Source organism: Schistocerca gregaria, chromosome 6 (assembly GCF_023897955.1).
Source record: "Schistocerca gregaria isolate iqSchGreg1 chromosome 6, iqSchGreg1.2, whole genome shotgun sequence".
Taxonomy (NCBI): domain Eukaryota; kingdom Metazoa; phylum Arthropoda; class Insecta; order Orthoptera; family Acrididae; genus Schistocerca; species Schistocerca gregaria.
The window spans coordinates 282767151-282793825 of NC_064925.1; the positions used below are offsets into that span (position 1 = coordinate 282767151).

The following is a 26675-nucleotide window of genomic DNA, read 5'->3' on the forward strand; positions in this document are numbered from 1 at the left end:
CGTATGCCACGGCAAACTGACTGACACTGACGGCGGCGGTGCACAAATGCTGCGCAGCTAGCGCCATTCGACGGCCAACACCGCGGTTCCTGGTGTGTCCGCTGTGCCGTGCGTGTGATCATTGCTTGTACAGCCCTCTCGCAGTGCCCGGAGAAAGTATGGTGGGTCTGACACACCGGTGTCAATGTGTTCTTTTTTCCATTTCCAGGAGTGTATGTCGTACCTTTTGTAATGTCCAGGGGAGCACCATGAATCACAGTGTCTTCAATGTAATTATTATTTTTTTTGAACAAAAGTGCCATTTCTGTTCGTTTAATTGCACAACCCTTCTTTGACCTTCTGTGCTACACTGATCAGCCAGTACATTATGGCCACTTACCTAACAGCCGCTACGTCCACCTTTGGCACAGATATCAGGGGCGATACTTCGTGGCACGGAAGCAGTGAGACCTTGGCACGTAACTGAAGGGAGTTGGCACTACATCTGCACACACAAATCACCTAATTCCAGAGGGGGGGGGGGTGGCTATGAGTTCTGACACCACATTTAATCACGTTCCAGGTGTTCGATCGGGTTCAGATCTGACGAGCTGGGGAACCACAACATCAATGGGAACTCCCCACTTTATTCCTTTAACTACTTTATTACACTCCTGTCTGCATCTACGTCTACGTGATTACTCTGCTGTTCGCAATACAGTGCCAGGCAGAGGGTTCAATGAACCACCTTCAAGCTGTCTCTCTACCGTTCCACTCTCGAACGGCACGCGGGAAAAACGAGCACTTAAATTTTTTCTGTGCGTGCAGTTATTTCTCTTGTTTTATCGTGATGATCATTTCTCCCTATGTAGGTGGGTTCCAACAGAAAGTTTTCGCCATCGGAGGAGAAAACTGGTGATTGAAATATCGTGAAAAGATCCCGTCGCAACGAAAAACGCCTTAATTTTAACGATTGCCACTGCAATTCACGTATCATGTCTGCGGCAATATCTCCCCTACTTCGCGATAATACAAAACGAGCTGCCCTTCTTTGTGCTTTTTCGATGTCAGCCGTCAGTCCCACCTGACGCGGATCCCACACCGCTTAACAATAGTCCAGAATAGGGCGGACAAGCATGGTGTAAGCAGTCTCTTTAGTAGACCTATTGGACCTTCTAAGTGTTCTACCAATGAATTGCAGCCTTTGGTTGGCTCTACGCACAACATTATCTATCTCATCGTTCCAATTTAGGGTGTTTTTTTTAAATTGTAGTTCCTAAGTATTTAGTTGAATTTACAGCCCTCAGATTTGTGTGACTTATCGCGTAATCCAAATTTAGCGAATTTCTTTTAGTACTCATCTGAATAACTTCACACATTTCTTTATTCATGGTCAATTGTCACTTTTCTCACCATACAGATATATTATCTAAATCATTTTGCAATTCGTTTTAGTTATTTGATGACCTTACAAGATGGTAAATGACTCCATCATCTGCAAACAATCTAAGACGGCTATTCAGATTGTCTCCTATGTCGTTAATATAGATCAGGGACAATAGAGGGCCTATAACACTTCCTTGGTGAACGCAGGATATTATTTCTATTTTACTCGATAACATTCCGTCTACTGCTACGAACTGTGATCTCTCTGACAGCAAATCACGAATCCAGTCGCACAACTGAGGCGATATTCCATAGGCACGCATTTTGATTAGAAGACGCTTGTGAGGAACTGTGTCGAAAGCCTTCAGGAAGTCTAAAAATATGGAATTAATTTGACACCGCCTGTCGGTAGCACTTATTATTTCATGGGTATAAAGAGCTAGTTGTGTTTCGCAAGAACGAAGTTTTCTGAACCCGTGCTGAATATGTGTCAATAAATCGTTTTCATCGAGGTACTTCATAATCTTGGAATACAATATATGTTCCAAAACCCTACTGCAAATCGACGTTAGTGATATAGGCCTGTAATTCAGCGGATTACTCCCAAAATGTTCAAATGTGTGTGAAATGTTATGGGACTTAACTGCTAAGGTCATCAGTCCCTAAGCTTACACACTACTTAACCTAAATTAAACTAAGGACAAACACACACACCCATGCCCGAGGGAGGACTCGAACCTCCGTCGGGACCAACCGCACAGTCCACGACTGCAGCGCCTAAGACCGCTCGGCTAATCCCACGCGGCAGATTACTCCTGCTTCCCTTTTTGCGTATTGGTGTGACTTGAGCAAACTTCCAGTCTTTAGGCACGGATCTTTCTGTGAGCGAGTGGTTGTATATAATTGCTAAATATGGAGCTATTTTATCAGCATTAAGTGATTTAAGCTGCTTCGTTACTCCGAGGATATCTATTCCTATGTTTCTCATCCTGGCAGTTCTTCTTGATTGGAATTCAGTAATATTTACTTCATTTTCTTTGGAGAAGGAGTTTTGGCAAATCTTGTTTAATAACTCTGCTTTAGTGGCACTGTCATCAGTGACTTCACCGTTGTTATCGCGCAGTGAAGGTATTAATTGCGTCTTGCGACTGATGTGCTTTATGTATGACCAGAATCTCTTTGACTTTTTTGCCAGATTTCTAGACAGTTTCGTTGTGGACATTGCTGAAAGCATCTCGCATTGAAGTACGCGCTATATTTCGAACTTCTGTAAAACTTTGTCAGTCTTCGGGATTTTGTGTTCTTTTAAATTTGGCATGGTTTTTTTCTCTGCTTCTGCAACAGCGATCTGACCCATTTTGTGTAACATGGGGGATCAGTACAATCACTTATTAATTTATGTGGTTTATATCTCTCAATTGCTGTCGATATTATCACTTTGAAATCATTCCACAACTTTTCTACGCTTATGTGATCAGATCGGAAAGGGTGCAGACTGTCTCTTAAAACGGTGTCCCTGTGACACAGCGCATCATCTTGAAAAATGCCATAGCCATAGGGAAACATGATCCTCATGAAGGGGTGTACGTGGTCTCCAACCAGTGTACGATACACCGTGGCCATCATGGTGCCTTGCACGATCTCAACTGGACCTATGAATGCCCACGTGAATGTTCCCTAGAGAATAATGGAGCCGCCGTGAATTTGTCTCTGTCCCGCAGTGCAATTGTCAAGGGACTGTTCCCCTGGAAGATTACGGATTCGCGCCCTCCCATCGACATGATGAAGAAGGCATCGGGATTCTTCAGACCACTAAACGCTGTGCTACTGTGTCAATGTTTAGTGCCGATAGTCACTGCCCATTTCAATCGTAGTTACCGATGTCGCGGTGTTAACGTTGGTACATGCATGGGTAATCGGCTGGGGAAGCACATCATTAGAAATGTTCGGTGCACTGTGTGTTCAAATACACTTGTTCTTTGGCCAGCCTTAAACTCTGATGATAGTTACGCCACAGTTCGCCGGCTGTCCTGTTTTACCAGTGTGCCCAGCCTACGACGTACGCTATGTGTAATCTACATCTACATCTACATCCATACTCCGCAAGCCACCTGACAGTGTGCGGCGGAAGGTGCTTTGAGTAACTCTATCTGGTCTCCCTTCTATTCCAGTCCCGTATTGTTCGTGGAAAGAAAGATTGTCGGTATGCCTCTGTGGGGGCTCTAATCTCTCTGATTTTATCCTCATGGTCTCTTTGCGAGATATACGTAGGAGGGAGCAATATACTGCTTGACTTCTCGGTGAAGGTATGTTCTCGACACTTCAACATAAGCCCGTACCGAGCTACTGAGCGTCTCTCCTGCAGAGTCTTCCGCTGGAGTTTATCTATCATCTCCATAATTCTTTCGCGATTACTAAATAATCCTGAAACGAAGCACGCTGCTCTCCATTAGATCTTCTCTGTCTCTTCTATCAACCCTATCTGGTATGGATCCCACACTGGTGAGCAATTTTCAAGCAGTGGGCGAACAAGCGTACTGTAACCTACTTCCTTCGTTTTCGGATTTCATTTTCTTAGAATTCTTTCAATGAATCTCAGTCTGGCATCTGCTTTGCCTACGATCAACTTTATATGATCATTCCATTTTAAATCACTCCTAATGCCTACTCCCAGATAATTTATGGAATTAACTGCTTCCAGTTACTGACCTGCTATATTGTAGCTAAATGATAAAGGATCTTTCTTTCTATGTATTCGCACACGTTACACTTTTCTACATTGAGGTTCAATTCCCATTCCCTGCATCATGCGTTAATTCGCTGCAGATCCTCCTGCATTTCAGTACAATTTTCCATTGTTACAACCTCTCGATATACCACAGCATCATCCGCAAAAAGCCTCAGTGAACTTCCGATGTCATCCACCAGGTCATTTATGTATATTGTGAATAGCAACGGTCCTATGACACTCCCCTGCGGCACACCTGAAACCTCTCTTACTTCGGAAGACTTCTCTCCATTAACAATGACATGCTGCGTTCTGTTATCTAGGAACTCTTCAATCCAATCACACAATTGGTCTGATAGTCCATATGGTCTTACTTTGTTCATTAAACGACTGTGGGGAACTGTATCGAACGCCTTGCGGAAGTCAAGAAACACGGCATCTACCTGGGAACCCGTGTCTATGGCTATCTGAGTCTCGTGGACGAATACCGCGAGCTGGGTTTCACACGATCGTCTTTTTCGAAACCCATGCTGATTCCTACAGAGTAGATGTCTGGTTTCCAGAAAAGGCATTACACTCTAACGTAATACGTTAGAGATATAGGTCTATAGTTCTGCACATCTGTTCGACGTCCCTTCTTGAAAACGGGGATGACGTGTGCCCGTTTCCAGGCCTTTAGAATGCTACGCTCTTCTAGAGACCTACGGTACACCGCTTCAAGAAGGGGGGCAAGTTCCTTTGCGTACTCTGTGTAAATTCGAACTGGTATCCCATCATGTCCAGCGGCCTTTCCTGTTTTGAGCGATTTTAATTGTTTCTCTGTCGTTATTTCGATATCTACCATTTTGTCATCTGTGCGACAATCTAGAGAAGGAACTGCAGGGCAGTCTTCGTCTGTGAAACAGCTTTGGAAAAAGACATTTACTATTTCGGCCTTTAGTCTATCATCCTCTGTTTCAGTACCATTTTGGTCACAGAGTGTCTGGACATTTTGTTTTGATCCACCTACCGCTTTGACATAAGACCAAAATTTCTTAAGATTTTCTGCCAAGTCAATACATAGAACTTTACTTTCGAATTCATTGAACGCCTCTCGCATAGCCCTCCTCACACTTCATTTCGCTTCGCGTTACTTTTGTTGTCTGCAAGACTTTGACTGTGTTTATGTTTGCTGTGAAGTTCCCTTTGCTTCCGCAGCAGTTTTCTAACTCTTTTCCATCTATTACGATCTTGCTTGGCACATACTCATCTAATACATATTGTACGATGGTTTTGAACTTTGTCCACTGATCCTCAACACTATCTGTACTTGAGACAAAACTTTTGTGTTGAGCCATCAGCTACTCTGAAATCTGCCTCCCAACCCCACGTCTGTATGTGGTTCCACCTTCGTTTCGCCACTTGTCGAAGACACTCACTGCAGCACTCCTCCCAACAAGACGTGTAGTTTCCGAAATGCTCATGCTGAGTCTCTGGGACATCAAACTCAGATAGATCAAGCACCCTTCCCATTTACACACGGACAACATGCTCACTGATACTTCGTACACCATGCGTGTTTCTGACTAGCAGTCATACCTCGCCAGGTGACATTGCTATCGCGTGGCCGAGTTTATATCCACAGTAGGTCTGTTTCATAATGTTCTGGCTGACAAGTGTATACTGTAGCAGTTCTTTGAATGTATGGTCCAAGTTGCATCGAGCTGTAGTACTTGGCAATGACACATTATGAGGAAGTTTTGCACAGCAGGTATAGATGACTGGAAACGAGTACGTTGGATCAGTGAAAGAGTTGCGGCTGTGGTCGTACATGTTGCAGAGGAGATCCTGAAGAGCAGCGGCGCGATGTGGTTCAGCCCGGATGGCCGCTACCTGCTGTACGCCACGTTCAACGACACGCGAGTGGGAGAGCTGCGCTACCCTTGGTACGGCACCGCCCAGAAGGACCGACCCCAGTATCCACAGCTGCGCACTCTGCGGTACCCCAAGGTAAGCCCAGCACTGTTCATCAGATCTCGTAAAAGATCCATAATAGCTCGTCGCGCTACTGCCAGCTTTCAGCTGCGAGGTGCTGACGGCTGCAAGCAAAAGGAATAGCCGTCTACAGAGCTGTGACAACTTTGTGGCGTGCCACAGAAAAGTTTAGAAATTCGTGTCACGATATCCGTTCCGGTAGGCCCGCGAAGATGATTCGCCCAGCCCACTGCAACTGTGATAAATTTCTTAAAAGACATCATAGTCTTTGACTGTGTAAAATATTTATTGTTACTGTTGCAATTTCGACCTTATGGTGATTTTCAAGTAACACTTCAAAGTCACCTAAGCATAAAAATACAAAAGTGAATCACAGGGTGTATATACATGATTAAGCAAACATTTCATTAAGAAAGTAACTCAGTTATAAAAATTGGAGATAAATGTACATTACTTACATTCTGTCAGAATATAAAACTATCTGACATGAGTACGTATCGTCAAAATTCAGCGCTTTTACTGTGAGAGTCCCACAAGATCCGCTGAGTACGATACTTATTACGTCGTAATACACTCCTGGAAATGGAAAAAAGAACACATTGACACCGGTGTGTCAGACCCACCATACTTGCTCCGGACACTGCGAGAGGGCTGTACAAGCAATGTTCACACGCACGGCACAACGGACACACCAGGAACCGCGGTGTTGGCCGTCGAATGGCGCTAGCTGCGCAGCATTTGTGCACCGCCGCAGTCAGTGTCAGCCAGTTTGCCGTGGCATACGGAGCTCCATCGCAGTCTTTAACACTGGTAGCATGCCACGATAGCGTGGACGTGAACCGTATGTGCAGTTGACGGACTTTGAGCGAGGGCATATAGTAGGCATGCGGGAGGCCGGGTGGACGTACCGCCGAATTGCTCAACACGTGGGGCGTGAGGTCTCCACAGTACATCGATGTTTTCGCCAGTGGTCGGCGGAAGGTGCACGTGCCCGTCGACCTGGGACCGGACCGCAGCGACGCACGGATGCACGCCAAGACCGTAGGATCCTATGCAGTGCCGTAGGGGACTGCACCGCCTCTTCCCAGCAAATTAGGGACACTGTTGCTCCTGGGGTATCGGCGAGGACCATTCGCAACCGTCTCCATGAAGCTGGGCTACGGTCCCGCACACCGTTAGGCCGTCTTCCGCTCACGCCCCAACATCGTGGAGCCCGCCTCCAGTGGTGTCGCGACAGGCGTGAATGGAGGGACGAATAGAGACATGTCGTCTTCAGCGATGAGAGTCGCTTCTGCCTTGGTGCCAATGATGGTCGTATGCGTGTTTGGCGCCGTGCAGGTGATCGCCACAATCAGGACTGCATACGACCGAGGCACACAGGGCCAACACCCGGCATCATGGTGTTAGGAGCGATCTCATACACTGGCCGTACATCTCTGGTGATCGTCGAGGGGACACTGAATAGGTCACGGTACATCCAAACCGTCATCGAACCCATCGTTCTACCATTCCTAGACCGGCAAGGGAACTGGCTGTTCCAACAGGACAATGCACGTCCGCATGTATCCCGTGCCACCCAACGTGCTCTAGAAGGTGTAAGTCAACTACCCTGGCCAGCAAGATCTCCGGATCTGTCTCCCATTGAGCATGTTTGGGACTGGATGAAGCGTCGTCTCACGCGGTCTGCACGTCCAGCACGAACGCTGGTCCAACTGAGGCGCCAGGTGGAAATGGCATGGCAAGCCGTTCCACAGGACTACATCCAGCATCTCTACGATCGTCTCCATGTGAGAATAGCAGCCTGCATTGCTGCGAAAGGTGGATATACACTGTACTAGAGCCGACATTGTGCATGCTCTGTTGCCTGTGTCTATGTGCCTGTGGTTCTGTCAGTGTGATCATGTGATGTATCTGACCCCAGGAATGTGTCAATAAAGTTTCCCCTTCCTGGGACAATGAATTCACGGTGTTCTTATTTCAATTTCCAGGAGTGTATGTTATTAAATATATACTGAACTGCCTATGTTACCATCGTTCTAATAAACTGTCATACATACAAGTTCGGGTACACTACAACATGTGGAGCTAAGACAGTTGGCGCGAAAATACATTTACTGAAGATACTACCTGTGCACATAGCAAAGATAGTGGACACCAAGAATACAACTTATAAGCTTTATATCGTAAAGTCTTTTCATCTCTCGACACCATACAGCTTACTAAATAGTGCTATGATTGTAATGGGCAGTAGGATAGGATGGGAATATTTATTTATAACATAATACTTGACTTACGTGCTCGTAAATGAGATGAAGACAGAGCTCTGATATATAATACTTTGTATGCGTATAAATTTTACGAATATATAAGGCGTAAAACGCTCGCCAGCAATCCCATTCACTGTTCAGCACCACAGATTCGGACAAAACGTCACAATGCCTCTGCACAAGTACACGATGCATCCTTCAACAAAGCTCTATTATAGCAAACAGGACTAAGTAAATATGCATACTATTCCATCGAAATTGTTTAAAATATTTTCGGTAAGTGTCTAAAGTAACTGTACAGTTGTATGTATTATTTCTGAAGTAGAGTGATACAATAAATCGCAAGATTCAGTTATAATTAAATGTCGAGGCTACATTTCATTTATAAAACATACAAAAATAAAATACATTGGAGTATGCTTTTCTTCCCTCGTTATAGTCTATAAACTTTTCTTTACAGTAAAATACACCAGATTACTGATAAAATTTATTAGTTATAAGATGGTTGTATACATGGAAGAACCCTGGAGATACTAAAAGTTATCAGATAGATTATATAATGGTAAGACAGAGATTTAGGAACCAGGTTTTAAATTGTAAGACATTTCCAGGGGCAGATGTGGACTCTGACCACAATCTATTGGTTATGACCTGCAGATTAAAACTGAAGAAACTGCAAAAAGGTGGGAATTTAAGGAGATGGGACCTGGATAAACTTAAAGAACCAGAGGTTGTACAGAGTTTAAGGAGAGCATAAGGGAACAATTGACAGGAATGGGGGAAAGAAATACAGTAGAAGAACAATGGATAGCTTTGAGGAATGAAGTAGTGAAGGCAGCAGAGGATCAAGTAGGTAAAAAGACGAGGGCTAGTAGAAGAAGAGAAGAAATATTAAATTTAATTGATGAAAGGAGAAAATATAAAAATACAGTAAATGAAGCAGGCAAAAAGGAATACAAACGTCTCAAAAATGAGATCGACAGGAAGTGCAAAATGGCTAAGCAGGGACGGCTAGAGGACAAATGTAAGGATGTAGAGGCTTATCTCACTAGGGGTAAGATAGATACTGCCTACAGGAAAATTAAAGAGACCTTTGGAGAGAAGAGAACCACGTGTATGAATATCAAGAGCTCAGATGGCAACCCAGTTCTAAGCAATGAAGGGAAAGCAGAAAGGTGGAAGGAGTATATAGAGGGTCCATACAAGGGCGATGTACTTGAGGACAATATTATGGAAATGGAAGAGGATGTAGATGAAGACGAAATGGGAGATACGATACTGCGTGAAGAGTTTGACAGAGCACTGAAAGACCTGAGTCGAAACAAGGCCCCCGGAGTAGACAACATTCCATTGGAACTACTGACGGCCTTGGGAGAGCCAGTCCTTACAAACTCTACCATCTGGTGAGTAAGATGTATGAAACAGGCGAAATACCCTCAGACTTCAAGAAGAATATAATAATTCCAATCCCAAAGAAAGCAGGTGTTGACAGATGTGAAAATTACCGAACAATCAGTTTAATAAGCCACAGCTGCAAAATACTAACACGAATTCTTTAAAGACGCATGGAAAAACTAGTAGAAGCCGACCTCGGGGAAGATCAGTTTGGATTCCGTAGAAACACTGAAACACATGAGGCAATACTGACCCTACGACTTATCTTAGAAGAAAGATTAAGGAAAGGCAAACCTACGTTTATAGCATTTGTAGACTTAGAGAAAGGTTACTCTCTTTCAAATTCGAAAGGTGGCAGGGGTAAAATACAGGGAGCGAAAGGCTATTTACAATTTGTACAGAAATCAGATGGCAGTTATAAGAGTCGAGGGACATGAAAGAGAAGCAGTGGTTGGGAAGGAAGTGAGACAGGGTTGTAGCCTCTCCCCGATGTTATTCAATCTCTATATTGAGAAAGCAATGAATGAATCAAAACAAAAATTCGGAGTAGGTATTAAAATCCATGGAGAAGAAATAAAAACTTTGAGGTTCGCCGATGACATCGTAATTCTGTCAGAGACAGCAAAGGACTTGGAAGAGCAGTTGAATGGAATGGACAGTGTCTTGAAAGGAGGATATAAGATGAACATCAACAAAAGCAAAACGAGGATAATGGAATGTAGTCAAATTAAATCGGGTGATGCTGAGGGAATTAGATTAGGAAATGAGACACTTAAAGTAGTAAAGGAGTTTTGCTATTTGGGGAGCAAAATAACTGATGATGGTCGAAGTAGAGAGGATATAAAATGTAGACTGGCAATGGCTAGGAAAGCGTGTCTGAAGAAGAGAAATTTGTTAACGTCGAGTATAGATTTAAGTGTCAGGAAGGCGTTTCTGAAAGTATTTGTATGGAGTGTAGCCATGTATGGAAGTGAAACATAGACGATAAATAGTTTGGACAAGAAGAGAATAGAAGCTTTCGAAATGTGGTGCTACAGAAGAATGCTGGAGATTAGATAGGTAGATCACATAACTAATGAGGAGGTATTGAATAGAATTGGGGAGAAGAGAAGTTTGTGGCACAACTTGACCAGAAGAAGGGATCGGTTGGTAGGACATGTTCTGAGGCATCAAGGGATCAGCAATTTAGTATTGGAGGGCAGCGTGGAGGGTAAAAATCGTAGAGGGAGACCAAGAGATGAATACACTAAGCGGATTCAAAAGGATGTAGGTTTCAGTAGGTACTGGGAGATGAAGAAGCTTGCACAGGATAGAGTAGAATGGAGAGCTGCATCAAATCAGTCTCAGGACTGAAGACCACAACAACAACAACAGTTATGATTTAAGACAAAACGCATACAAATTGGTGATCTTAAAATACATAAAATAAGTGAATAGAGACATTGCAAGTGGTAGCGGATATGACATTACACAGTTACTAATATAATTTTGAAGCATCTACGTATTTTTTTAAAAAAAACCTCGTTTACCCGCTTGTCTATAAAAATATCAGGGTGGTAAACTCCCATCAGATGTCAAGGTATTGCGCCTGTAAGCCATTTTACAATCTATAATTTGCACATAAAACGGACTGGAAATTATCTAAAAAAAATTTTATTTTTTAAATCAGTTTGATCATTGGGACACTTTTTTATACAGTTGTAAATCTCTATTTCTTCTAGAATATTCATGATTCTACTTTTAGGCACAGATGCAGTATTTTAAGGGATGAATCTATGTTGTTGACTATATGTTTATTCTCAATTAAGTATTTGCTAAAGTTAGAGGTATAAATGGACAAATGAAACCGTACACGACGTGGGATGGGCTCAACTAATGTCTGAAATAGTGTTGGAGGGAACGGATACCATGAATCCTGCAGGGTTGTCCATAATTCTGTAATAGTACGATGGGGTGGAGATCTCTTCTGAACAGCACGTTGCAAGGCATTCCAGATATGCCCAATAATGTTTCGTCTCGGCAATTTGGTGGCCAGTGGGAGCGTTTAAAATGAGAAGAGTGTTCCTGCAATCACTGTGTAGCAATTCTGGACGTGTGGGATGTCGCATTGTCCTGCTAGAATTGCCCAAGTCCGTCGATATGCACAATGGACATGAATGGATGCAGGTTATCAGCCAGGTTGCTTAGTACGTGTCACCTGTTATAGTCGTATCTTGACATATCAGGGGCCCCATATCACTCCCACTGCACACGTCCCACACCATTACAGAGCCTCTACCGACTTCAACAGTCACCTGCTGACGAACAGGGTCCATGGATTCATGAGGTTGTCTCCATACCCGTACACGTCCATCCGCTGGATACAATTTGGAACGAGACTCGTCCGACCAGGCAACATGTTTCCAGTCATCAACACTCCAATGTCGGTGTTGACGGGCCCTAGCGAGGCGTAAAGCTTTGTATCGTGCAGTCAGCAACGGTACACGTAAGGACCTTCGGTTCCGAAAGCCCATATTGGTGATGTTTCGTTGAATGGTTCGCAAGCTGACACTTGAAATCTGCAGCAATTAGCGGAAGGGTTGCACTTTTGTCACATTGAACGATTCTCTACAGTAGTCGTTGGTCCCGTTCTAGCAGGATCTTTTTCTACGCGGACATTTAACGTTTTACCGGATTCCTGATACTCACGATACACTCGTGAAATGGTCGTACGGGAAAATCCCCACTTCATCGCTACCTCGGAGATGCTGTGTCCCATCGCTCGTCCGCCGACTGTAACACCGCATTCAAACGCATTTGATAACCTGCCATTGTAGCAGCAGTTACCTATCTAACAACTGCGCCAGACACTTGTTGTCTTACATAGGCGTTACCGACAGCAGCGCCGTATTCTGCCCTTTTACATACCTGTGTATTTGAATGCTTGAATACTCATGCCTATACCAATTTCGAAGGCGCTTCAGCATTTCTAAGAACACATGCTGTTACAGCTTGATTACCTGTAAATACGACATTAATGCAATAAATATTCCATATGATATCCGTCAGCCTCAATGCATTTGGCAATACGTGTAACGAGGTTCTTCTCAACAGCGAGTAGTTCGCCTTCCGTAATGTTCCCACATACATTCACAATGCACTGACGCATGTTGTCAGTCGTTGTTGGTGTATCACGATAGCAAATATCCTTCAACTTTCCCCACAGAAAGAAATCCGGGGACGGCAGATCCGGTTAACGTGCGGGCCACGGTATGGTGCTTCGACGACCAATCCAACTGTGATGAAATACGCTATTCAATACCGCTTCAACCGTACGCGAACTATGTGCCGGAGAGCCATCATGTTGAAAGTGCATCGCTATTCTGTCATGCAGTGAAATATCTTGTAGTAACATCGGTAGAACACTACGTAGTAAATCAGCATACATTGCACCATTTAGACTGCAACAGATAAAAAAACAGAACGCGTGCAAAAAATCTGTCATCGTCCCGTAATTTCTCTTGTGCCCATTGGCAGAACTGTACACGACGTTCAGAGTCGTCGTGATGCAATTCCTGGCGCATAGAAATGTGGTACATGTGCAGTCAATGTTGATGTAGCATTCTCAGCACCGACGTTTTTGAGAATCCCGATTCTCGCGCAATTTCTCTGCTACTGATGTGCGGATTAGCCGCAACAGCAGCTAAAACTCCTACTTGGGCATCATCATTTGTTGCAGGTCGTACCTCACGTTTCACATGTGGCTGAATACTTCCTGTTTCCTTAAATAATGTAATTATCCGGTGAACGATCCTGACACTTGGATGATGTCGTCCAGGATACCGAGGAGCATACATAGCACACGCCCGTTGGGCGATATCGACCTTTTCGGCAATTGGTAAACGGTCCATTTTAACACGGGTAATGTATCAGGAAGCAAATACCATCCGCTCTGGCGGAATTTTACGTGATACCACGTACTTATATGCTTGTGACTATTACAGCGCCATCTATCACAAAGCGGAAAAAGTGGTCGAACTAAAACATTCATATTTCTTTACGTACTACACGAACATGTAATAAAAAAAAATGGGGGTTGCTATTTTTAAAAACGCAGTTGATATCCGTTTGACCTATGGCAGCGCCATCTAGCGGGCCGGCCATAGCGCCATCTGGTTTCCCCCTTCAAGCTAGACGAGTTTCCTTTTTTGTAGTTTTTTCGTTTGATGTTTATTTCGTGAGATATTTGGCCCAGTCACTATCAATGGACCACCCTGTGCATATATATATATGAATTTGACGACCGGGAAAATCCCCACTTCATCACTACATCGGAGATGCTGTGTCCCATCGTTCGTGCGCCGACTATAACACCACGTTCAAACTCATTCATATCTTGATAACCAGCCACTGTAGCAGCAACAGCCGATTTAACAACTGCGCCAGACCTTGTCTTATTGAGGCGTTGCCGACCGCAGCGCAGTATTCTGCCTATTTACATATCTCTGCATTTGAATACGCATGCCTATACCAATGTATGTACTGTAGGGAAGAATGAAAATTTGTACTAAGGCCGGGATTCGAACCCGGGCCTCCTGGTCTATATGTATATGTGCTAACCACGACGTCGCCGAGATACTATGGCTTTGAACAACTGCACAGACCATCGTAGCACACCTCCTTCCTCAGTCCAAATTCCCACTGACACCTCAGCCCTTGTGGTATTCCCCCTAAATTCGAGTAGCATTGCAGAGCATTTGTTCGGTGCTGAGGTGCTATTGTAATACAGTTGCAGAGCTTCTGCAATGCAGTTCGAGTGTAGGGGGAATAGAAAGTGGGCTGAGGCGTGAATGTGAGTTTTGATTGAGGAGGAGTTGCGCAGAGACGCCGAGCCAGGGAGGCATCGCAAGTGCCTATTGTGAATGAGACGCTGGTTCGAATCCCGGCCTTGGTAAAAATGTCCGTTAATCACTTCGGTTTGGACATATACACGACAGCAATCAACGATAGCTGCACCAACAGATACCAGTCGTTGGCTTTGATCCGTGACGTCACTATGTTCCGCGAGACGTCATACGTGCACAAAAATGTGGCAGAACACTGAACATATTTGCTCGGCATCTGTACCATTTTTTGGAATGCAGGTGTGGTAACTAATTTATAGCATAGTCCGAGGTCTAGGATGGGTTGTAAGGTAATAGTTTGGTTGTGAATTGGCGAATCCAACGAATGTATGTCAGGAGAGTAGAGAGCTTTTTTATACGATGCTGTTGTGGTCGCTGGAGGAAAGTTTGCTCACTTGTGTTCAGCAACTCAAGTTCGTTGTCGAGTTTCGAGTGAACTCACCTTCAGAATATCAGAGGAGACAGGGAGCTTTACACACATGGTATGGCTGAAGTTAAAGTACCAACAGCATGTTTGATATTCTGAAGATGTATCTAGTAGAAACGGATCAGTAAAGTTAAGCTGCTGAACATCAAGTACAAAAATTTTCTACAGCGACCATTTCAGCAGCGTATGAAAAAGGCCCATTTCTATGAAATGGTGGCACGCCTCTTGGATGACTGTATGCCACACCTCAAAGTCACGACAATATATGCAGTTGTTGTTGCAGCTTGTATGTCAGGTCCGCGTATTTGATTGCTGTGACTGGTTTATGTACATCGTTTTGATGATATCAGGGGTCAAAGTACTCAAGCGATGTCGGCAGGTTGAATATTTTCGTTGTAATGACACCACCACAGCTCAGCATAGTCACAGCGATGTGGCATGGCACCGCCTACACTATGGCCAGTGTACAGAGTTGGGCTTCATCCGAGCAACCGTATTCAACCACTACACACATTCACACAGCCAAAGAGTCGTTCGAACTGTGATCTGACAAGTCCTAAACCATTTGCGACTGGACGATGGTTGTTCAAAATGGTTCAAATGGCTCTGAGCACTATGGGACTCAACATCTTAGGTCATAAGTCCCCTAGAACTTAGAACTACTTAAACCTAACTAACCTAAGGACATCACACACACCCATGCTCAAGGCAGGATTTGTACCTGCGACCGTAGCAGCCCCGTGGTTCCGGACTGCAGCGCCAGAACCGCACGGCCACCGCGGCCGACGATGGTTGTTCATGCTGACTCAAATTGCTCACGTGCACTTCGACACGTCCGAGAATTTTCATCAAAGTGCAACTCAGTCTTTGTTAATACAGGCAGACTGATGTGTATTGTAGCACGAGACCTAACTTAGGTTCAGTGTCAGTTTTACTCGCGGATCCAAAGAATCTAATGTCTGCAGTTGTTGCTATGGCAAGTGATCAAATGCTTTCGGCCGCCATTAGACTACGACAGCTACAAGCGCTATTTGTTACGACATTATTGAAGTAACGTTTGAATAACTGTTCACTTCTAATCGGGAAATAGTTTATTCGACTTAGCAGACCCTACAAGTTTCAAACGGTTCAAATGGCTCTGAGAACTATGGGACTTAACATCTGTGGTCATCAGTCCCCTTGAACTTAGAACTACGTAAACCTAACTCACCTAAGGACATCACACACATCCATGCCCGAGGCAGGATTCGAACCTGCGACCGTAGCAGTCGCGCGGTTCCGGACTGAGCGCCTGAACCGCTAGACCACCGCGGCCGGCCTACAAGTTTAACAAGTTTTTTTGGTGTGCCGATTTTCCGCAGTAATTAAAGAAATATTCTTTATAAAAATTCGGACGCCTTTTTCTCGCTGAAGTATAATAATTTCGCTCCAGAGACTTTCGCCTTCTATACATTACTGCACATTAAAATTGCTACACCAAGAAAAAATGCAGATGATAAACGGGTATTCATTGGACAAATATATTATACTAGAACTGACATTTTCACGCAGTTTGGGTAAATAGTTCCTGAGAAATCAGTACCCAGAACAACCACCTCTGGCCGTAATAACGGCCTTAATACGCCTGGGCATTAAGTCAAACAGAGATTGGATGGCGTGTACAGGTACAGCTGCCCATGCAGCTTCAACACGATACCACAGTTCTTTAAGAGTAGTGACTGGCGTGTTGTGACGAGCCAGCTGCTCGGTCACCATTGACCAGACGTTTTCAGTTGGTGAGAGATCTGGAGAATGTGCTGGCCAGGGCAGCAGTCGAACATTTTCTGTATCCAGAAAGGCCCGTACAGGACCTGCTACATGCGGTCGTGCATTATCCTGCTGAAATGTAGGGTTTCACAGGGATCGAATGAAGGGTAGAGCCACGGGTCGTAACACATCTGAAATGTAACGTCCTCTGTTCAAAGTGCCGTCAATGTGAACAAGAGGTGACCGAGACGTGTAACCAATGGCACCCATACCATCACGCCGGGTGATACGCCAGTATGGCGACGACGAATACACGCTTCCAATGTGCGTTCACCGCGATGTCGCCAAACACGGATGCGACCATCCTGATGCTGTAAACAGAACCTAACATTCATCCGAAAAAATTACGTTTTGCTATTGATGCACACAGGTTCGTCATTGAGTACACCGTCGCAGGCGCTTCTGTCTGTAATGCAGCATCAAGGATAACCGCAGCCATGGTCTCCGAGCTGACAGTCCATGCTGCTGCAAACGTCGTCGAACTGTTCGTGCAGATACTTGTCGCCTTGCAAACGTCAGCATCTGTTCACGCAGGGATCGAGACGTGGCTGCACGATCCGTTACAGCCATGCTGATAAGATGCCTGTCATCTCGACTGCTAGTGATACGAAGCGGTTGGGATCCAGCACGGCGTTCCCTATTACCCTCCTGAATCCACCGATTCCATATTCTGCTAACAGTCATTGGATCTCGACCAACGCTAGCAGAAATGTCGCGATACGATAAACCGCAATCGCGATAGGCTACAATCCGATCTTTATCAAAGTCGGAAACGTGATGGTACGCATTTCTCCTCGTTACACGAGGCATCACAACAACGTTTCACCAGGCAACGTCGGTCAACTGCTGGTCCCGTCGGAGGTTCGAGTCCTCCCTCGGGCATGGGTGTGTGTGTTTGTCCTTAGAATAGTGTATATTAAGTAGTGTGTAAGCTTAGGGACTGATGAACTTAGTAGTTAAGTCCCGTAAGATTTCACACACATCCATCCATCCATCTACCCTTCGATATGGAATGCTGATAGCCAGACGGCTCAGTGTGGCGCAAATTTGCGATGCAAGCAGGCAAAAACGCCACGGAGATGCACTCGTGCTTCCTAGTGCCAACAGAGCAAGTTCGAAACGGGTCCAATTGTGGCCTTCCGAGTAGCGGGATGATCTTTTCGGAAAGCTGACACACATACTGGAGATGCAGCGTCAGTTGTTCAGCGATGCTGGTATCAGTTGTCACGTGATCATTCTCCAACTGTAGGCTCTGGACATACACAGGATTGTCCTGTTGTAAGGGAAGCAGTGGCAGATCGTACGGCTACCACAGCACAGAAAGGCGGCTTGTGAGTCTTGACATGCCAACACGACATGTTGCGAACAGGTTATCAGCAGTGGGACTACTGGCACACACACCTCTAGCCCGCGTTCCACTCGCGGCGCAGCATCGACATGCATGGCTCGACTGGTATCTTCAGTCAGTTGGAAGATGGAACGGCGCGCCGTGGGGTTCAGTGATGAAAGCAGACCCTATCTGCACGCAATTCGTGGTCGTTTGCTGGTACGACATAGACCTGCAGAGCGCTGTCTCGTACAGTGCATTCATGCAAGAGACACTGGCCCCACCCAGGCCTTATGGTCTTGGGTGCGATAAGCTACAACACTCTCGACCACCCTTGGTGTTTTAGGGTGGAGGGGGGGGGATGCCAACCAGCGCTCGGTACGTGTAGAATGTTGTTAGAGACACTTTTCTACCCTTGTTGCAACAGCGTGGTGATCTACATCTACATCTACATTTATACCCCGCAAACCACCCAACGGTGCGTGGTGGAGGGCACTTTACGTGCCACTGTCATTAGCTCCCTTTCCTGTTCCAGTCGCGTATTGTTCGCGGGAAGATCGACAGCCGGAAAGCCTCCGTGAGCGCTCGAATCTAATTTTACATTCGTGATCTCCTCGGGAGGTATAAGTAGGGGGAGCAATATATTCGATACCTCATCGAGAAACGCACCCTCTCGAAACCTGGACACCGTGATGCAGAGCGCCTCTCTTGCAGAGTCTGCCACTTGAGTTTGCTAAACCTCTCCGTAACGCTATCACGCTTCCCAAATAACCCTGTGACGAAACGCGCTGCTCTTCTTTGGATCTCCTCTACCTCCTCCGTCAACCCGACCTGGTACGGATCCACACTGATGAGCAATACCCAAATATAGGTCGAACTAGTGTTTTGTAAGCCACCTCCTATGTTGATGGACTACATTTTCTAAGGACTCTCCCAATGAATGCAAACTGGTACCCGCCTTACCAACAATTAATTTTACATGATCATTCCACTTCAAATCGTTCCGCACGCATACTCCCAGATATTTTACAGAAGTAACTGCTACCAGTATTTGTTCCGCTATCATATAATCATACAATAAAGGATCCTTCTTTCTATGTATTCGCAATACATTACATTCGTCTATGTTAAGGGTCAGTTGCCACTCCCTGTACCAAGTGCCTATCCGCTGCAGATCTTCCTGCATGTGGCTGCAATTTTCTAATGCTGCAACTTCTCTGTATACTACAGCATCATCCGCGAAAAGCCGCATTCGACTTGATGTGTTGTTTCAATAGGATAATGTTCGCCCACACACTGCCCGTGAAACTCGACGTGCTCTGCAAGCCGTGCAACACTTCCCTGACCAACCGATCACCGAACTTGTCTCCAGTCGAGCGTGTGTGGGATATGATGGTGCGAGAAGTGACTCGTGCGATTCGTTAAACAACAGCTCTTATAGATGTACGTGAACAGGTCGAGCAGGCGTAGAATAACCAATCCCAGGACAGTATTCGACATCTCTACGGCCGATGTATGCCAGGGTCAGTGCCGACATTGCCCCCCATGGAGCCTGGACCACTTACTGACGTGGGTGTTCCAGTATGGGTCGATACTACAGAACCACTTGGTCTCTTGATCTGTAAGTGTAACCATTGCATGTATTCCATTGCATTGTCAGTGAATTGGAAACCTCTAAAACGGTGTACTATTTTTTACCGGCAGTGATCAAAAAGTCAGTATAAATTTGAAAACATAATAAACCACGGAATAATGTAGATAGAGAGGTAAAAATTGACACACATGCTTGGAATGACATGGGGTTTTATTATAACCGAAAAGAAAATACCTCATATTGCTAGACGCGTGAAAGATCTCTTGCGCGCGTCGTTTGGTAATGATCGTGTGCTCAGCCGCCACTTTCGCCATGCTTGGCCTGCCAGGTCCCCAGACCTCAGTCCGCGCGATTATTGGCTTTGGGGTTACCTGAAGTCGCAAGTGTATCGTGATTGACCGACATCTCTATGGATGCTGAAAGACAACATCCGACGCCAATGCCTCATCATAACTCCGGACATGCTTTACAGTGCTGTTCACAACATTATTCCTTGACTACAGCAATTGTTGAGGAATGATGGTGGACATATTGAGCATTTCGTGTAAAGAATATCATCTTTGCTTTGTCTTACTTTGTTATGCTAATTATTGCTATTCTGATCAGATGAAGCGCCATCTGTCGGACATTTTTTGAACTTTTGTATTTTTTTGGTTCTAATAAACCCCATGTCATTCCACGCATGTGTGTCAATTTGTACCTCTCTATCTACATTATTCCGTGATTTATTCAGTTTTCAAATTTATACTGACTTTTTGTCACCCGGTATATTATGTTTCTTATCTGATATTGTTTCGGTATCTGTACTGGATAAAAAAAGATAAACGTGTATAAAGGTAAATGTTTATTTCGTTAAAAACCAGAATTTACGGATAGAAATGAGTGTCATTTCTTATAAAAATATAGCAAATATATCACGTCTGTTGGGGAACCGTCAGAAAACTGACATAAATGCTTCCTGATATTTGGTCTTCTAATCCTGTGGAAGCATCGTATTTAATGACTCACATTGCAGTAAAAACAGGAATTCACTGAAGAACTATAATTCCGTCGTTTATAATAAGAAACACGTGTCAATATATTGTTCAAATTATTTGCTATCGTTTCACCTGACCAAATGTGGAAACGGCAACCATAGCGTTAACACTAAGAATTTGGGAGAAAATATGCATCTGTTATACTGAAGCACAAAATCGTTCAGTTGTTAAAATTAATGCTTGATTCAGCTATAAATGAGAAATACTCTAACAGATGGCTCTACCTCGCACAGTGCGATAAGGGTAGCGCCATGGTGCGTTTTCTGCGCCGGTCCTGCCATCTGGCGACCGTTCGCCGAAGCAGATGCCCTGTGACTCGCAGATGGTTCGCGCCCACGCGCCCCGTGTGTCGGGACCAATTTTCTGCCTCACGTAACGAACAAAGCCGATCGCAAGCTTTTTATTTTCCCTATTTTGTTTTCCCTCCCCGCGCCCTTTTTCGGGATTAGGGGTCGTTTTATGACTCGGTTGTCACACGGCGTTGACGTCCATTCGTGGAGGATCGACAGCTTTGGATACGGCTTTGCTTGTACACGCTGGCGTTCTGCAGTCAAATACCAACGTGCCCGCACCACGAGAAAATCGCACCATATGCACTGTAAATACGTGATAGCTCTATAAGCACTCCTAAAATCCGGCAACAAAAATAAATGTTGTGATTGTAAAAAGATACGTCAATCAAGCCATCACTGCTGGTGCATTACAAATGTTTATGTATTTCCTTTTTTGGTAGGACAGCCCACATCGATTTCTCATAAATTAATGTTAGATTCTTTTTCCTTTATTGTCATTTCATTCCCCTACACCCTTATTTGGATGGTGGCTGGGCTGTCAACGGATACAAGTCGCCGCTCTTCAGCCACATGAGAATTGAAAACATATTATAAAATAGGACTCGGCAGTTGACGAAATGAATCTTTGACGCATAAAAATGCTGATATTCCGTTGTATAATTTAAAATATAAGTCTGATTTATTGATTAATGAAAAGATTGACACAGATTAAATGGGAAATGAACGTTTCACAATAGATGAAAGACAAAGGGACAATTGTATAAATTAAAAAAGCACAAAGCCAGTGTTTTGACTGACTGGGATAGACATAGATGAGTGAAGTTGTGGGTGAGCCTAAACTGCCACAAGGAGGGGTATCATGGGAATGTAGCAGTTGGGGTAGTGTGTAAGAAGGTGTATATGTGGATTTGCGTTTGGAGGAGATATGCAGGAGAGTGAAGAGGGATGCTGTCCCAGAGCAAGCATTAGGATACGGGGGGAGAGACAGGGAAGGTGGAGTAGGTTCTGCTTAGATCTGGTAGGATAGATATATATCAGAGCGATTTTCATGGTCAGATAAGTAAAGGCGATGAAAGTTTGGTTGGGATAAGATACAGGGTGTCCAGAAAAGGACTCCCTGATTTCAAAATTAAATATCCCGAAAACAAAGATCGATAGAGGAATGCAGTAAAGGGTATGTTTATTGTGAAAGCTGTAAGAAGTTTATACAGCAGTTTCAGATAATAGTTACAAAAGCTGCTAACAGATGGCGCTGTAATCGCCATACGTAATGCCTAGTATAAATAGCGATCCGAAGCCCAGAGCGATCAGTTCCACTATTGAAACGTGAAAGGAAGTTAGCGTACGAAAGGAAGAGATTAAAACGATGTACTCCATTGAACAACGCGTTTTTCTGGTGCTAGAGTACCACAGGTTAGAAGAGAGTCCTACGGCAACAAGGCGAAGTTTTCAAGCACGATTTAATGTTCCAAAAGGACCCGATGCGAAAACCATTCGTACGCTCTTCGCAAAATTTCAACGAACAGGCAGCGTAACTGATGATCTAGTGGGGCATGTTGGCCGCAAGCACACCGCAGTTACCCCTGAAAATATAGCCACAGTTTCTGTAATTATTCAGCAAATTCCAATGTCATCCGTCCGTAGAATTGCATCTGAGACTGGTTTGAAGCGTTCCAGCACGCAGAAAATACTGAGAAAGAGACTACACATGTTTCCATTCAAAATTCAAACGCACCAGGCCATACCCGTACGAGCTGTGCAACAAAGGGTTGCCTTTGCTAATCAGATGCTCACAACGATTGATAGTGAAGGATTAGATGTTGGCTGCATCTGGTTTACAGATGAAGCATACTTCCACCTGAATGGGTACGTGAATAAGCAGAACTGGCGATTTTGGGGTTCCGAAAAGCCATATTGGTGTGAAGCGAAACCCCTATATTCTCCTAAAGTTACGGTGTGGGCTGCAGTATGCAGAGGCATATACTTTCCGGGACGTGAGGTCGTGGTCCAAGAACTTTTCTGCTCCTTACGTTTCGTCCAGGACTGCGCTGGACTTCCTCAGAAGCACTGCTCCGCTGAGTCTTGCCACTCAGGGGAGCAGCGCCTCTGAAGAAGTCCAGCGCAGTCCTGGACGAAACGTAAGGCGCAGAAAAGTTCTTGGACCACGACCTCACATCCTGGAAACTGTATCAACAGCCATTATTGGAAGAGGTTCCTTCGGCTACACACAGGGGTATGTCCCAGCATGACGAACCACCCCCCCCCCCCCCCCCCACCACACACACACACAAATTCTAGTCGTCAAGTAACATCATCTAAACCTAACATTCCTAGGAATATGGATCGGCAGAAATGGTCACGTTCCATGGCGATCATGGTTCCTGGAACTTACCTCTACATATTTTTGCCTGTGGCGAGGTTTGAATGGCGATTTCAGCAAAGAAAAATTGAACACAAGAGACGAGTTGATGATTCAGATTACGAATAGTGCTGCTCTTATAAAAGAACGCCAAATGGCCACGGAAGAACTACACGTGATATGAAAGGAATTTGACAGTGAACTGTTGTTGGAAGTGGAATTTATGAAAATCAACATTGAACTTAATCATTTGTATTAGTTCAGCGCCACCTCTGAGTATTTGGCAGAACTGCATTCTAACTGCCGTATCTCTGTAACCAATTGAAATTGGACACATCTTATAAGGAATGTTTTATTCGAATTAGTCCAAACCGGGGACGGCAGGATTTCGGCTCGCGGACCGTGCCTGGGGAACGAGTGCCACAGCGCTTCTCTACCACCACGCCACGCTGCATTGTCACTAGGAGGAGGAAGACGGGGAAACTGCTAATGCACTGCATTTAAATTACAGTGCAGTCGCACTGCACACTAATTGATTCGGTATTTAACATTTCTCAACAACATAGGTAACAAACAAAAGAAAGTTTCAGTGGTAATTAATTATTTTTGGCGCACTGAACATATAATATAATTTTTCTTTGGTACAAACTGCAGGCATACGAACAGGCTTAGACCATTTCGTAGTGTTTCGCAGTCGAGTTGTCCTTAATGGTGACTTATTTAATTCGAGAAAAGGTATTTCACACAAATATGTCGTTCGAAATATTGTTGCACTTTAGCAACCTGGTTACGGCGACTTGGAAACTCTACCTGCGGGAAAGCAATGTAGATATCCTGTGTAAAGTTGATGCATTAAGTTGTTCTGAAAGCGGTGCTGATATTCAAGATAATAAAAGCGGGTTAAAATCTGTAAGCTATCTGGGGAAATTATCCTTGCATTACTGAGCAACTGTTTCACCAGGTATCCAGTCTAGTTTACCAGATTGCCAGTCAGACTAACATTAATTATAATCTTTTAATAGTCATCTTACGACAACCGGTGATATAAAATAAAAAGAAACAAATCAGTTTATATTTGGACATTTATTTTAACACTGATCATTGTTCCGTTAAAATTTCAGCATATTAACATTTATTCATAACTAAACTGGTGCCTTATTTAGGATTGTGAAAATGTTTGCAATCTTACGGAACACATATATGGAGCCAAGATTGGGAGACTGCATACAACACCGCATTCATAAAATAACACACGAAGAACTTTGAAACATATGCAAGAGAAAATTAACCACAATCAACCGATTCAATTTTCACCCAAAGAAGTTACGGTCGTAGCTCAGTCCTGTCCATCGTGAAATTACCACACACTGGTATACTAAATTCATACTAATTGTCTGTAAAATCTTCTCGAAAAGAATAGCTGAGGGCTACTTTGATGATTACACCACATGCTTCACGTGGTCAGCTTGGTTTACACAAAGACTGTAACTCCACAGTAATTTTGATAATTATTACATCGAAACGCACTTTAAAAAAGAAAAACCTCGAACTGGTTACTATCGTCATACTATTAACCTGATAGGTCCAACAATTATATAAACACGTGGTACTGGTCTCACAAAGAGCACCCCACGTGGGTTGAACATAAAGAAGAGTTGCTATATTGAAAAATATTGTCAAGACGAGATGTTATAATCTCACGCACATTCGCATTTAAGATTAGTGATCTTAGTTAGAGTTACGGATCATCAAAAAGTGGTTCCACTTAGCTCACAAAGCAGTGACAAAGCAACTACTGGAAGATATTCTGAACTTCACACTCGAATTACACTGCGTTGCAAATTAAGATAACATAAGATATTTTAGATCTAAACCTGAAACAAAGGTGATTAAATTTTCAGTTAGGCGGAACTTAAGAAATCCATTGTCCTACGGACTAAGCAGAGCTAAGCTTTTTGAAGCTTTAATTGTCGAGCGCCAGTAATAGTGTTCCATAGATTTCGTGTTCGTTTTGAATACGGTAAGAGAGAGTCCCTTTAGTCAACCATAGTGCCAGTAGTGCTAGTGTTTGTTTTCAATACTGTCCAGACAGGTAGTGCTATTTTCATTGTTTTCTACGAGAAGTGGCTAGCAACCACAGTTTAGTCAACAATCAGCCGCCTTTAGTGAATTCGCAGTCTACTTAAAAGTTGATTAACTCTCTACAGTAAATTGATTTCTTAGGATGGATAGGATGTGTGACTGCTGTGTACGGACGCAGGAGGAGCTGGCCACTGTTCGCGAACAGCTGAACGTGTTGATGGCCGCGGTCAGCCGTCTTCAGGTTGCTGCCTCGGAGTGTAGCGGCAGTGGGGAGTCTGGTGCGTCGCAAGGTACACCCCAGGTGTTACATTCTTCACCCACTGCCCCTGCTGTCGAGACATCTTCGCGGGTACCGGGCGCGTTTGGGCCACCCTCTCCCCAAGGGGAGTGGCGGGTTCAGCGGCGTTCGCGGCGCACGAGGCGGAGGGTCAATGTGGAGGCTGGCCGTGTGGCATCGCCCGCTCTGCCTGTGAGTGGACATGTGGCTGCTCCTTCAGCAAGGTCCGAGCAGGCACACGGGGGGAGGGGTTTATTAGTGATTGGGAGCTCCAACGTTAGGCGGGTGATGGAGCCCCTTAGGGAAATAGCGGAAAGGTCGGGGAAGAAGGCCAGTGTTCACTCTGTCTGCTTGCCGGGGGGTCTCATCCGAGATGTGGAGGAGGCCCTACCGGCGGCGATAGAGAGCACTGGGTGCACCCGACTGCAAATTGTTGCTCATGTCGGCACCAATGACTCCTGCCGTCTGGGATCAGAGGTCATCCTCAGTTCGTACAGGCGGTTGGCGGAGTTGGTGAAGGCGGAAAGCCTCGCTCGCGGGGTGGAATCAGAGCTAACTATTTGTAGTATCGTTCCCAGAACCGATCGCGGTCCTCTGGTTTGGAGCCGAGTGGAAGGCTTACACCAGAGGCTCAGACGATTCTGCGGAGAGCTGGGGTGCAAATTTCTCGACCTCCGCTATCGGGTGGAGAAACGTAGGTTCCCTCTGAATAGGTCAGGCGTGCACTACACGCCGGAAGCGGCTACGAGGGTAGCGGAGTATGTGTGGAGTGCACATGTGGGTTTCTTAGGTTAGAGAATTCCCTCAAAACGCCCGACAAGACGCCTTCTGAGACGCGGCAAGGTAGGAGTAGGCAAAATG

General features: G+C 44.8%; 1 protein-coding gene across 6 annotated transcripts in view; it reads left to right on the forward strand.

The window, feature by feature from the left end:
* LOC126278282 (inactive dipeptidyl peptidase 10-like) overlaps positions 1–26675 on the forward strand; it is a 1623672-nt gene that overhangs the window by 1441028 nt on the left and 155969 nt on the right. For all 6 annotated transcript variants that reach the window (XM_049978288.1, XM_049978290.1, XM_049978291.1 and 3 more), the window contains exon 7: positions 5913–6082. In XM_049978288.1, the coding sequence (XP_049834245.1) occupies positions 5913–6082 (170 nt within the window). The remainder of the gene's footprint in view (positions 1–5912; positions 6083–26675) is intronic.